This window comes from Syngnathus typhle, linkage group LG10, assembly GCF_033458585.1.
Source record: "Syngnathus typhle isolate RoL2023-S1 ecotype Sweden linkage group LG10, RoL_Styp_1.0, whole genome shotgun sequence".
In the NCBI taxonomy this organism is placed as follows: Eukaryota; Metazoa; Chordata; class Actinopteri; order Syngnathiformes; family Syngnathidae; genus Syngnathus; species Syngnathus typhle.
Genome location: NC_083747.1, coordinates 7,705,001 through 7,719,505, shown reverse-complemented (window position 1 = coordinate 7,719,505; position 14,505 = coordinate 7,705,001). Strand labels below are relative to the sequence as shown.

Here is a 14,505-nt window from a genome sequence, read left to right as displayed (position 1 = left end):
TTCATATTCATTTGATTGTGCATTTGGAGTCCCCAAGACTATAGAAAAGTGTAATCCATCCCGCAAGGTGTTGCAGAGATACTTTTATTTTGTGTTTGGGGGCTATTTTTTACTTTGTTCGGTTTTCTCCCTTTAGAAAACAACTATAGAACACAACTGAATGAGTAAAACAAAATAATGTATTAACGTGATACGTGAGTTTCATTTATTATTAGTCTCACTAGTCGTACAGTATTAGCTAAGGGGTCAATGTCATTATTACATAGAAAAAGCATTTTTCTCAGTATGTACATTAAAAAAAAATGATACAGGGGCACATTGAGCCTAGAGAAAGGCTTTGAGGATCTTGTACATGCAGCTGTACCAAGCATCAAGTTTAAGCTTGACAACAATCAGAAGGCTTTTGCTGTGTCATTCCTTTATTAACGCTTGATGCATTACAAAAAGTTAAAGCGCTGATCGCTTGAGCTGCTGTAATTACCCGAGGAGGTTAGGGGGTCGGGGTGCTTAAAGGAAGGCGTGCCAGGGGTTTGCCAAGCTGCTGCTTGGTCTACAATTAACACCGTACTGTTCATGAATGTGACTAATACGTAGACGACAAAGACATTTTCAGAACAAATGCATCTTGCTCATCTCCCCCCAGTCTAGCTCCAAATTACAGATTATTTCAGACCTTAATTAGATCATTTATTGAGGCACCACCTGCAATGCTTTCTACTCATTTTTCTTCCTAAAAAAAGCTTTCCCCTCAGATACTCGGTCTTTGGTTTCTTGTAGCTTCTCAGACAGCTTGTCCTTAGTCTCTTCCATTTTCTCTGAGAGGAGTTCTTTTGTTTCTTCCATTTTCTCTGAAAGCCTCTCCTTTGTTTCCTCCATCTTGTCCTGGAAGTACTCTTTGACTGGCGGCGGTGTGGATAAGTAGCCGTGCTTTCGGAGGTATTGAACAGACAGAGACGTGCCCCCCAGAGTGACTGCGTATCTAGCAGGAGTGGCAATCTGGAAGAGGACAGACACAGACTAGTCAGCAGATAAACAATACACCGCCCACTCAGGCAGCATCTCATTAGCTTTGAAAGCTAGGGGACAAATTAGGGACGGTTCACTTTTTAATGACTTGTCTACAGCAGTTGGGTATCTGGAGTGTTGTGAAAAATGATCAGAGTAAACATTTTGTTAGGTGAAGGCATAGCTAGTTAACTAACTCCACGCATAACTGTTGATGTGAACCCCACAATGCATCATTCCTAATGTCAAAATTTCAATAACAGCTTGTGTCATTATTTGAATTCCCAAAAGTAAAGTACTCTGTGCTTTTTGGGCTACCATGTGTGCTGAAATTCAAATCCATTGTGGGGTTTATAACTAGCAGAACGTTATGCGCTCAAACGTCCGTCGCATGAGCCCGGTCTGAAAAAAGCGTGCAACTAACTATACACGTCGGTGTTAGCAAAATTAGCTGATTTAATCAACAGACAATTGCTCCAATCCAAAGTGTCATAAGTAGGTGTGCTTTCGTGTATTAGAAATGATCAGCAAATGAATGCACGAACAAACGTAAATTACCTTGTACATGGCGTAAGCAGTCAGAGCATAACCACTAGATGAGTCTCTCAATAGTCCAACAAGAGTTTCTGGCACATTGATCATCTCCAGGAATTGTACTACATTCACACCTCTGGAGAAAGGAAATGGAAAAACATGTAATGATTTAAACTTGTGGGTAAAACAAAGTTTCTCCACAGTTTTCATAATTATTATACGCAATTATACTCATTTGGAAAAGAAAAAAACATTCCTTTGTCAATCATCTGCCCAAAAACCTACAGTGTACACATCTGGACAACTAAAAAAAATTGAAACAACAAAATCTTAAAGGGGAAAATAAAGATGATCTAGTTAGTGTTAGGTCTGGACTCTGACTGGGCATATACTCAAGAGCCACTATTTCGGAAACTTCATTGTTGCTCTAAGCCTTCCTTTGCTTATTTTCACCAATGTTCTTGGTAATGTCGCTTACTCTTGTGTCCAATTATCAATGATTGTCTTCACTGCGTTCCGCGCTTATGGCCTTGGCAATTCCTTTGTACCCATCTCCCGAACGATGCCATCCAACAATGAGATGATTCCTTTGATGAAGGGGGAATCTTTCTGCGTCTTACGTGAGTGAACTTTATGCGACGTTATTCAGAGGCAGTTACGATTAATTAGGATGTAGCTTGGTAATGTTGAACACAGCCATGAAAGGCTGTGTAAAATTGTGAAACCACATTATCCATTATTTTCTCTTTATTTTTCAATTGACTTGGAAAGGTTATAGGTCACAATAATGGTGGAAAACATTTTTCATTTGTACATCATCACATAACCCTGGCATTTGAATAGGGCTGTGGAGACTTTTTATATAAACTCTAAGTATCCAAGGCTTTTGACATTTGGTTAATTAACTATCCTGAGCTCATCTATTGAGTGTTTTTCAGTGACTGAATTTCTCAACTCTTTATTCAAAGAAACTGAATAAGAGTGATGCCGCCTTCCCCGTTGGATAGACATTTCTGGTGGACAAGCGAAGTTCATCAAAATATAACATAGTAAATCGGATTTCCATTAGGTGGTGGTTTTTGGTGGTGGCTTTTCTAGTAGAACAAAAAGTCGAGATAAAATAATAGTGACCAAAATAGTCAAACCTACCGTAATATAGTAAAAGAATATAAACTAAGACAAAATCATAGGTACAGAAATTGAAATCCGCATCAAGTATATTGGTTTACTTCTGTAATTAAATCACAAAAATTCAAAATATTTTTTTAAATCAACAATCTAAAAGCATATTTTGCACCTTAAAAATCATCAACAGCAGCAAATTAATTTGATTGTAAACCGAGAGGTACCATACAATTTTATTTGATGTGTAACTACAGCAAAGTGGCATTGATGTCCAGTTTTTGATGATGATCAGAGAGCAGAGCTCTGACATATTGGCCACGTCTCCAATAATGGCTTCAAATGTATTTACATTTATTGGAACATGCTTGATGTGTCTGCAAATTGTAAACTGTTCCATGGAAGTGCCATGAAATCACTTACTTCATAGCAGCATAGTAGAAGGTTCCGAACCATAATGAAGACGTAAGGAGATGCACCGGGATCATCACCTTCCCGTACTGTTTGAAGGTCTTCTTGAATCTCTGAGCAAGACCAATGGAATTGTCCTGCAAAGGGTCTACCTCTTCAACACCGGGTCCATCTTTGTCTTGCTGATCTGATGTCTGAGGTGAAGAAGTGGACCTTTCTCCCCCTGGTGGTTGATGTTTGGGCTGATGGGCCGCCAAGCTGGACGATGATGTGGAGAACCAATGCCAGCCTGCAGGGTGCGGAGGGGGCAGGCGGAAGACGCACCTGCACGCTGAATGTGACGAGTCATGGACAGCTACGCACGGCAGTAATTGACGCAGCGCTGCCGCCCTTCGCAGTGTGCCACGAGTGATGATGTGCGGCATTATCATCATCTTTCTCCCTTTTTTATGGATGCCACCTTCACCCGCACACTGTGAAAAAAGAGGAAAAAATCATACAAAAGAGAGCATATTTTGGAGAATGTGTAAGATGACACCAAAGATAGAAGTCTTATCTCCAAACCTAGAAGCTCAGCCACTCTTTAAATTTACTATTTAACAAGCCAAATTTCCTTAGACGATTGAGTTTTTAAAAAAAATGAAACGCATTACACAGGATAGTAATATATTCTGTAGGACGTTTGGAAACAAACTACTTTGTATGCGTGTCATTAAACAATGGGTCAGTTCTAAACTATGTCAAAAGTTAAGTCGTTGTCTCACTGGTTATACGACATTATTATGAAAGGACGATTTGATACACGCAAAACCAGGAACAAAACAAGTCATTGAGTGAACTTTGACTGGGATATAAAAAAAAAAAAAAAATGGGGCGGACTGATAGAGGAAGCAGCATGCGCCCGTTCCATTCCGTAATCCGTCAGCTACCCAAACTAAGAAGAAGTCCTCCAGTTGCAAATACTGTACATCTATCCAAAAATACGCAGATTCCATGTCGTAACATTTTATGGCACAGCTTCCAACCGGAAATCACAACACTGTTGGCTAACTTAACATTCACCAGGAGTTGACATTGGTCCGCTCGTGCTTGGAGGGCAAGTGAAAGGCTCCTTTAACTTCTACATTAAAACAAACTCGGTATAAAACTGCAATGTTTAGGCGTCGTTTGTTCTTGTTGCAGACCCTCTCACTTGAAGGTTTATTCAACGCCAAATCTCAGTGCTGCCAACTTTGAGATTTGGCTTTTCGTTAGCACATAGCTAGCCGCTAATTAGCGATGTAGCGAAGATGTCAACATGTACACTTCTGGCTGAGTACGCGATTTTTAAAAGGAGCAGAGCTCACTTACGATATATGTTACGCGTTGGAGGGCCCGAATGGCACTAATCTTCAATCCTGAACGCCATGTCAACCTGCACAGGCACTGTGGCGGTCATGGACCACATTTCTGTCGAGATGAGAATGCACGGCGCACGAGTACTGTCGCACAACCCGCTGTGTATCATGGGTAACGTAGTTCTCCCTTTCAATGCCAACTTGCATCTCTTCAGATTTATAACAAGATGTAGACTCAAATTAATGAATAAAAAGAAGATTTTCAAAGTAAATTACAATTATTAGACATGTGTTTCCCAGGAGCTCTTTGGGCGTTTACGTGTTGTTTTATCACAACGTCCTGATTTAAATACGGCCTCTGGGTAGCAGTATAACCTAAGTGAAGACTGTTTCTCTTTCGTTTCTCCAACATTTCTCAGACCAGAATTGGATTTCTCAAAATTACTAGTTCCGTTTTCTCAAAGATTGTGTGCCCTGTTACTTCCGCAAACGCCGGATGAAAACTGTATATTGAATATTGTATTGATACATAGTTACATCACCTGTTATTTGGTTGTTATTTTATCTGTTTAAAGATGCAGGTAATTATAACTGAAAGCATGTCTTATGAAATGAAAATCCTTGTCATAGTGTGTTCATGATAATTCCAGTCATGTGTGCAAATAGACAACACTTCATTTCTTCCAAGTTATGCTTCAACTCAGCTGGAAACAAAGGATTTTCCACTTTGACACAAATGTTCTTTGAATACAAGGCTTCCTTTTAATTCCAACCAATCACAAGACACATAGGGAGCCGTTGGATATGGAAAACAGTGTTTTAGATAACGTTTTCTCTCTCCTCCACGTCAATAAGACGGCTTTTCTAACTATCAAAAATAATGATTACAAAAAGCACAAATGAAAAAGCAAAGTATGAAGGTGAAATGCATCCCAGTTACACTCCATCTGTTTTTTTTTTTTTCAGCTTAAGAATCACAGTCTCAGATGTCATTGATATTTGTGTTTTTTACATTTATGCATACTGCCCAAGACAATTCAGGAAAATTGCTTTAAATTAAGATATAAAATATTCCTGTGCAATCGAGTCTGACGACCCCTTTGCCCCCAAGACCCATAATTGATTTTTTGTTAGACGGTCAGTAAACCTAATTATCCTTGAATATGGATAGAGTACTATAATTAAAATCACATGTATCGTTACACACGTCGTCACTATATAATAAACAATCCGTTGTTTACATCTAGCTGCTACAGTCCACCGTCAAAAAGATGACTGATGACGTCACACACACACCAAACACACAAGCTCTATCCCGCTTAATAAGCCAACCTTATCTTCTCTGCGCTTCCCTCTGAAATGCTCACTGCATTGCAGCCTCATCCTCACGAATCCTTTAGTCTGATGGTCAACAGAGGAACAATCCAGTCAGTGCACTAAGCCATTAAAGAGAGGATTTGAGTCACTTCTGCTGCATGAGGTGAGTCCTTCATCTTTACTCATCAGTGTACTTTAAACAGAATAACTTCTATAGTTTTGTCAAAACTGATCTCAATTGTGTGTGATCAGTGATTAATTTGATTTTGTGTGTGTAGGCTAAAAGAGTTGGGGTATGCAATAATAATAATTCTAATTTTTATCTATCAATTTGTTCACAAATTATTCAAACAACTGCAAGAAATAAGGTTGATCGTTCTTTTGCCTTTTAACTTACTTTGATATAGGAGCTTCTCCTAATACACATCACAACATGGACTGAACAAGGATAATGATCCAAATTAAAGTACATACTAATCTAGAAGGATAGACTCCCACTTTTTTGGCAGAAAAATACATACTGTTTGTGTGTGTGTGTGTGTGTGTGTGTGCGCGCGTGTGTGTGCGTGTGTGCGTGCGTGTGTGCGCGTGCGTGCGTGCGCGGGATGGATAGATGGATAGATGGATAGATGGATAGATGGATAGATGGATAGATAGATAGATAGATAGATAGATAGATAGATAGATAGATAGATAGATAGATAGATAGATAGATAGATAGATAGATAGATAGATAGATAGATAGATAGATAGATAGATAGATAGATAGATAGATAGATAGATAGATAGATAGATAGATAGATAGATAGATAGATAGATAGATAGATAGATAGATAGATAGATAGATAGATAGATAGATAGATAGATAGATAGATGTTGGGGCTCCTTGGATTGTCTTAATAGGCTGGAAAGGTTGTACTTAGTTATGTAAGTTTCCTGTTTGGCTTTGGCCACAACAGTTTCTGAATTCTCAAACTGTGACTGTGATTTAGAAAGTCACATTGCTGTGTTTCCTTTGAGGTATGAAATTCCTCATTTTGTTTAACAATGTTATTTTGTTAAGAATTCTTTCCTCAATATTCTTTGACTAATGTACTAATTGCAAAGGAATGAGCTGTCCCTAATTAAGCTGTTGTTGCAGAAAATCTAATAACCTGTAATTGCATAGCACATTTTCATCTCAGTTTATGAATATCGAAACATCAATTGTATTTTTCAAAACATCAGTATAGACAATGAATGTTCCCTAAAAACTGACCAGCAATAAACATTTCTGTCAGGATGCATCTCACAATATAAAACAGCTGCCTATAGCAAAACAGTCCCGAGTGGCATTCCTGCGTATAACAATGGCATATATGTGAAAATGGGGATGTCAAGAAAATGTACAGACTTGTCAGTGCAGACAAAGGTTCACACTCAGATAACCACCCATGGACAATTTAGACAATTCCATATGTATGAAGAAAAATACTTTGACAATTCTTACTACGGCACATTAAAAAACTCAGCAGGATCTACTTTTCAAGTCATGAGTTGAGAGAGTGTTAATTTGCCTACAGGGAAGTTCCAAGCGTCTCATTGATGAGAAATAGAATGAGGACAAAAAGTCCCTCTTTTACTGTAACACACCGCAAGGCTTAAGCTTTTTATCTTAACTGATAACTGCTAGATTTAGATGTTTTTGGACACTGTCTTAATTCACCATCTCATTAAGTTTCAGCACAAATGAAACAATCAAGATGAGATAAGTGTATCTGTACATCTTTACCTTCTAACTTTCACTAGAAGATGTCATTTAACATTTCTGAGTAACCATTTTAACTAGGACCTCCATTTTCTCCTCCACAAGGGGCTGGTTTTAACCGTTAAACCACATACTAAATGTATAATCACAATGTTCTGTCTGTTCAGAGTTTGGCACATGGCATAGTTTCAAAATCATGGTTAGATTGATATTTAGTTCACGAAGTTGATCAGTTTTATAAGTGTTAAGTCTCTCTTTTCAGTAATGAAAGATGCGGACAAGGGGAATGGTAATAGTTTGAACAGTGTGAATGTTTGTGCTATAAAAACATTATTGTAATGTCAGTAGTTAATGCTTTGGCACCAGTGGAGGAGCCAGGGAGGCTCTTTAAACGCAGCTGGAAGTTTCATTTGTACCATGCTACTGTTTTTTTTTTGTGTTACACTAATTTGAATGTGTCAAATGAGTTAACAGGTTTTAACAAGTCATTAGAAAAAGCACATTGAAAGCCATTGCATTGGGCAGCTGCATCAAATTGATATTTTTATTTATTCATTTCATTTTATTTAGTTTTTATTTAAATTTATAACATTGAAACCAAAGAACAAAACATGATTTCAGACGCAAGCCTTTGTTTAATAGAGAAGTAAACTCTTTCTTACAAATACCCACAGTAAAATAATAATTCTAATCATCAATACAAAATACGTACTGTCGTAGGATAGGTTGTGACTCTGACTGTGCCGCTGCGGCCCGACTCCGCTCTAGTGGCTTTTTCCTCTGAAGCCAGTCATTTGTCCTGTACTGTGAAAAAAAATCTGTGAAGCCGTGATATAGCGAAGGATTACTGTATTACATTTGATTGTGGTCATTTGAATGATGCATAACTAGTTATGCTTAAAAAGCTATTTGCAGCATGCATTCATGGGCCAAATAGAATGTGGAGGGACAAACTGACTTGGTCAAATATAGTTTACTCAAATAGCTCAGCAAATGAGTTGGTACTTTAAAATCACTCACCTGTCTCTTACTTCAGTCTAAAGCAGAGATCATATTGTATCCCCAAATGACACTTTGACATGTACTGTCTCTGTCAGCCTACAATAAAATGCCATCCTGACTTGAGCGACAGTGGTTTGGACCAGAGCTCCTATAGGGATGAACGTGTCCCTCGGGTCCTCCTACAAAGAGGAGATGTTCTTGGGCAACTCCACAGTCCCATACACCTCCAACTCCAGCCTGCCAAACGCGACCATCAAACGTGTAGCATGTGAGCAAGTCCACATTGCTCTGGAGGTATGTAAGTGCCTATCTTGTAATGTGATATTTTTATGTTTCCAACCAAAAAACTTCTTACGTAACACATAGTATAACTGATAACAATGAAAATCAAATTGTCATTTTGTTTTGTCTGCCATGCCAGCAGCATCTGTCAACTCAAAAGGCATAGCAGCAGAACTGCACAATTTGCTTTTCCATTAACAAGGCTAATAAAAGCAACCATAAAGATGTCACATATGAGGGGGGGAATAGCTCATATGTACTCATAAATCATAAATCCACTTTGTGAATTTGTTTTTGACACCAACATACTACAATTTTCTCTCTCTTAGGTCTTTTTGACCCTGGGGATCATCTCCTTATTAGAGAACATCCTGGTTATTACAGCTGTAATAAAGAATAAGAATCTTCATTCGCCCATGTACTTCTTTGTCTGCAGGTAAGGGGTTTTATTTATTTATTTATTTATTTATTTATTTATTTATTTATACATACATACATACATACATACATACATACATACATACATACATACATACATACATACATACATACATACATACATACATACATACATACATACATACATACATACATACATACATACATACATACATACATACATACATACATACATACATACATACGAGGATGCGTCACTCTAATGAATAGGGGTTTCATTATGTGATTTCATCATCAATGTGATGGTTTTGCAGTTTGGCTGTAGCTGACATGTTAGTGAGCGTGTCCAATGCCTGGGAAGCAGTCGTCATCTACCTGCTCAACAATAGACAGCTGGTGGTGGAGGAGCACTTCATCCGACATATGGACAACGTTTTTGATTCCATGATCTGTCTCTCTGTGGTGGCATCAATGTGCAGTCTCGTGGCTATTGCTGTGGACAGGTATTTATCATCCGACACTTCCACTTCAGCACACAGAGGAAAATGTGCATGTGTTATAATACACGTCCTTCTATTTCCATTATTGTGGCCCATTGACTCTCTGGTGCTCCACTCAATTTGTGAGTTTTCAGAGCTGTCACATGTGGAACTTTTTTGCCTTCTAGCCAAAATTTGAATTTGAGCAAGCTTTAGCTAGGTCAAGCATCACTAATGCAGATTCATCCGTTTACTGAACTGGACAAACAGAACAGAACAGAACACTCGCAAGCAACTACAGAGGGGTAAAATCGTCTTCAGACTCACAAGCAGACGACTGGCTATGGTCCTAATGTCAATCACTAGTTTCGGCTCACATACAGTTATTGTAACTTTTGGCTTGTCCCAATGTGTAGTAATTGTCCTTAATGAAACCATTCTTGTTCAATTCTCTTCTGTTGTGTTCTAATAAATAATAATTTTAATTGTTTGGAAATGTAATAATGATGTTTTTAAACAATAGAATGTTACTTTTCTTAAAAAAAATGGTGAGAATACGCTTTGATACGCTTTTGGTCACTATACCACTGTCTCTCAATATAAATGCATTTTAATAATGATAATAATAATAAAATCCCTCTCCTAATAATAATAATAGATATGTCTAATAAAGGGCATGCTTTTATTATCTGCAGGTATATTACCATCTTCTATGCACTGAGATACCACAACATCATGACAGTGAAGCGAGCTGGTTGCATCATTGGGGGAATTTGGACCTTCTGCACAGGCTGCGGGATTCTCTTTATCATCTACTCCGATACCACCTCTGTCATTATTTGCCTTGTGGCCATGTTCTTCAGCATGCTGCTCATCATGGCATCCCTTTACAGCCACATGTTCATGCTGGCGCGTTCACATGTCAAGCGCATCGCTGCGCTGGCTGGTTGCAACACCTTCCATCAGCAGACCAGCATGAAAGGCGCCATCACACTAACCATTCTCCTGGGGGTCTTCATCGTCTGCTGGGCTCCTTTCTTCCTCCATTTGATCCTTATGATATCCTGTCCACGTAACCGCTCCTGCGTGTGCTTTATGTCTCACTTTAACATGTACCTAATCCTCATCATGTGTAATTCTGTTATTGACCCGTTGATCTATGCCTTCAGGAGTCAGGAAATGAGGAAAACCTTTAAAGAGATATTCTGCTGTTTTAACCTAAGGAATTGCTACACCAGCAACTGTGCTCTGACTGGTAAGTGCTGAACAGTAAGCAGTGGAATGAAATTCTTCACAGGAATATCAATACATTTAGATCCACGTGCCTTCATAGGAAAATCAAACTGTTTTGTTAGATGAACTAAAATGGTATAATCCAGTCCACTGGATGACAATAATAATGACAAATCAAAATCTGTCTGATTATTTACCTGGATAATGATTAAATTGGATTAGCTAATCTATTTTTGGTGGGGTTCAAACAGGGCAAAAATACTGCTAAAATAATAATGACAAATCAAGATCTGTCTGATTATTGAACTGGATAATGGTTAGATTGGATTGATTACCTAATCTATTTTGGGTGGGATTGAAACAGGGCAAAATTACTGCCCAAACAAAATCCATGTAATGACCACTTGTGTTATTTAAAAAAACAAATCCAACTGTTGAGATTCCACATTTCTCTCTAATTGAGCCATGGTTTGTGAACTCAAATAATATCATGTTAACATAAAAATACATATCTATGTGCAGTATTTAGATTTATTAAATGAATCAATTGCTGGCAATACAGTAGAAACCACCATGATCCACAAATGTACAAAGGTTGGTATTAATTCTTTTCAATGTTCACAGTGATTTGGATAAATACCGATACTAAATACTGTCACAAGAACCACAGGACATCTGGGGTCACATGTACTGTGCTGTACAAGAGATGGGTTGGTCACCCTCCTTTTGGAAACTGAGAGCTACTTATTGGGCACTGATTAAAGGCTCTCTGTTGTCAAGATGGTTCATTTTACACTAATAAACACTGTGGGCTCCAATTGAAATCTTGATTTCCGTGCAGATTCAACCTTGTTTATCAGAAGTTTGGCACGGTCTCACGTATTAATACCATTTTCTTTTACACGCTCCTCACACAGCTGACCATTTGATGATTTTGATCAATTTGATTAACTGCAGGCAGACAAATTATGAGCTCCATGGCGATACGTGGAGCTTCAGATGTATTTTTGGCTCAGAACAATGAAATCATTTTGGACACTATCTGTTAGGGTGGTGCTTATTACAGGTTACATTCCAACATAATCATACGATGAAGATATTCTGCAAACCCTAACACTATCACTAAATTTCAGAGTAATCTGTGAATAACTAGTTTCCTCTGGAACGTTTTTCATCTGTAACATATATAACCAACAAGAATGTAGAAATAAGAGCGATTAGAAGAATTTTGACAAGCTGTGCATTTGGTCCCTGACTTACCCGTCCGTCTTACTCCACTTGTTGACACCCCCGCTATTATGTTGCACTTACAGTAACCGTCTGTGTAAAATAATTTAACCGTAAACAACTCTGGCATCATCTGGAATAGTTTGGAATCAATATTTGTCTAATAACAGGAGAAAAACATCAAACATTTAAGTCAAATACATCACGCAAGTACCCACTCCGTGGCACGGTGTTGCGCAACTGTTGATATCCAATATCTCCAATATCTAATTTGAATGTACAATATCTCTCCTGTCTCCACTTTTGTTATTGTGCTTTCTGTTTATTGCAGCCTAAGAATCGGTCCTTCATTTTCATTCATACAGGTTATCATTTCATACTGCTGATACCACATTTGTAGAAACACTGCAAATACCATGTTAAATTTTCAAAACTGTATTTTATCTGATATGATATTGTGTGTTTTCCCTGTGTAACAATGGAAACAAAGGTCATGGGTGACAAAATTGTTTAGGGAAAATGTTTTTAGCTGCAACATAACAACAAAGTAATTGTTCTAGTTCAGTATTCAAATAGTACAAGACTTATGTTGAGCTTGACATAATGTTGCCAACAAAGACACTTTGGTATTAGCTGTTACATATTTCATGCACTCGATATGGAATTTCACAGATAAACAAAACCACAATCTATATCATGCTCATTGTTAAAATGAATGCTTATATTTGTATTTGACTGGATAAAATGTAATGTTTGAACTCAAAGACCCAAGATCTTTTCATTGTTAATAAAAATAAATGTTAAACTGTTCACAAATCTGCGAGCATTCGTCCGTTGCTGGAATATCCCATCCATCTCACAAGTCTGGTGATCAGGATTCTGTAGGTTACGCATTGCTTTACTGAGCTAAAAACGGAACTTCAGATGATGCAGGCTTTAATCACAAGAGCGGTGGTTTAGCCTTAAGCAACTACATTAAAATATCCTGATTTAATTACAACAGAAAGTTGAATTGAAAGAAAGTGCACGTGAAAGAAAAGGGCAGGAGAAAGTTTCTGGCTGATAATACTGTAAATTGAAATAAAAGGTTAAAACTTTGAAACAGCACAAATCTAATCAAAGTGCAACTCGGCCTCTCTCTTTGTCCTAATACACGATACATGTTTATCATCCATTGGTGAGCGAAATGACATTTTTCAAATTTGAAAAAGCTGCGCCTCTTAGGAACAAAGAAGCATCTTCCGGAACGTATGCCTGAGCTCGGCGCTGCGGAAGGCATAGATAGCAGGGTCGATAAGGGCGTGGCTCGTTAGCAGCAATAAGTGGAGCTGGAAGAGTGATCTGTAACACTCACAATATGGGTCTGTCGGGCACACTGTCATGATGATAAGGTGAAGGAAAAAAGGTGCCCAACACACAACAAATGCCCCAAACAGGATGGTTAGTGTTAGGGCTCCTCTCATACTGCTTCCCCACCACCTCAAACGACATTTGTCACCGCCACCCGAATTCACAGCAGCAATCTTCCTGGCATGGTTACGTGCCAGCATGAACATATAAATGTAGAGGAAGCAAATGACGGCAAAGGAGATCAAAAATAGGCAAACAAAGCAGATCATGATGAACTTGACGTCGAAGAACCTCACCATGAATATGGCTGACACCCCACATGTTGTCCAGATGATGCCTAAACTGGTCCCTGTGAGTCGCATTGTCATGATGTTGTGGTATCTAAGTGCATGGAATATAGAGATGTATCTGCAATGACAAGTATTAATGATTAGTATTCTTCTAAAACTGCAATACTACCGTTACTTATATACTACTGCTTACTACGTTTCTGAATTAATACCTGATCAAGCTTGAATTCTGATCGGATTGAAAATGTCGTCTTTGAATGTCCTTGAAGTTCATAGTGAGCCAATATATACAGAATTCCTTAAATAATTAGCTAGATTACTGTTTTGTAAAATCAAGTGCAATGGAACATCCACATGCCCTAGGCCGAGGTCATACCATTTGGAATTCAACCAATTTTATGGAATTCAAATCAACAAGTCATCATTATGCAAGAGCAATGGCATAATTAACAGAATGCGCTTCCAAAACAATTTCATTTATATGATTGATAAGTATATAGTCCACTATATTCATAGTGAACTTCTTAGTGATGAGTAGTGAAGGGATGAATGAAATATTCCAAACACAACCTTGTTTTTTTTTTTTAGCAGTGTGGATATTAGCATTCACAGTTTTGATTTGACATATGTTTAGATACAAAGAAGAAACAGCTTTGCCATTATTGTCCTGTGGTTGGCCCAAACTGTCGAGTTGAAATACAAAATGTAATCATTGTGACTGTGTGGCTATCCCAAGATTTGTAAACCTACCGGTCCACGGCAATGGCCAG

General features: G+C 38.1%; 3 protein-coding genes across 3 annotated transcripts in view; 1 reads left to right on the top strand and 2 right to left on the bottom strand.

The window, feature by feature from the left end:
- Nucleotides 1-182: 182 nt before the first annotated feature.
- Nucleotides 183-3,506, bottom strand: fam210aa (family with sequence similarity 210 member Aa). The gene is made up of 3 exons (XM_061289820.1): nucleotides 3,085-3,506; nucleotides 1,564-1,675; nucleotides 183-996 (listed from the first exon to the last, which is right to left on the bottom strand). The coding sequence occupies exons 1-3, from the start codon at nucleotides 3,504-3,506 to the stop codon at nucleotides 715-717; spliced, it is 816 nt and encodes a 271-aa protein (XP_061145804.1). The 3' UTR covers nucleotides 183-714.
- Nucleotides 3,507-4,470: 964 nt separating this feature from the next.
- Nucleotides 4,471-12,911, top strand: mc5ra (melanocortin 5a receptor). The gene is made up of 6 exons (XM_061289814.1): nucleotides 4,471-4,581; nucleotides 5,787-5,889; nucleotides 8,571-8,769; nucleotides 9,087-9,193; nucleotides 9,471-9,659; nucleotides 10,331-12,911. Exons 3-6 carry the CDS (start codon nucleotides 8,632-8,634, stop codon nucleotides 10,899-10,901), a joined length of 1,005 nt encoding a protein of 334 aa, XP_061145798.1. The 5' UTR covers nucleotides 4,471-4,581; nucleotides 5,787-5,889; nucleotides 8,571-8,631; the 3' UTR covers nucleotides 10,902-12,911.
- Nucleotides 12,903-14,505, bottom strand: part of mc2r (melanocortin 2 receptor) — a 3,403-nt gene continuing 1,800 nt past the window's right edge. The window contains exons 2-3 of the mRNA XM_061289819.1: nucleotides 14,486-14,505; nucleotides 12,903-13,853 (exon numbers count right to left, since the gene is read on the bottom strand). The exon at nucleotides 14,486-14,505 is cut by the window's right edge and continues 535 nt beyond it. Of these exons, the coding sequence (XP_061145803.1) occupies nucleotides 13,316-13,853; nucleotides 14,486-14,505 (558 nt within the window). The 3' untranslated portion in view covers nucleotides 12,903-13,315. The remainder of the gene's footprint in view (nucleotides 13,854-14,485) is intronic.

Bases quoted from the DNA above. Each gene is read 5' to 3' on its own strand.
- fam210aa (XM_061289820.1), bottom strand. From the start codon at position 3,506: ATGATGATAATGCCGCACATCATCACTCGTGGCACACTGCGAAGGGCG. The intron at 1,676-3,084 runs GTAAGTGATTTC...TCCTTTCTCCAG, and splicing joins TTCTACTATGCTGCTATGAA to AGGTGTGAATGTAGTACAAT. The intron at 997-1,563 runs GTAATTTACGTT...GTCCTCTTCCAG, and splicing joins CTGCTTACGCCATGTACAAG to ATTGCCACTCCTGCTAGATA.
- mc5ra (XM_061289814.1), top strand. From the start codon at position 8,632: ATGAACGTGTCCCTCGGGTCCTCCTACAAAGAGGAGATGTTCTTGGGC. The intron at 9,194-9,470 runs GTAAGGGGTTTT...ATGGTTTTGCAG, and splicing joins ATGTACTTCTTTGTCTGCAG to TTTGGCTGTAGCTGACATGT. The intron at 9,660-10,330 runs GTATTTATCATC...TATTATCTGCAG, and splicing joins GTGGCTATTGCTGTGGACAG to GTATATTACCATCTTCTATG.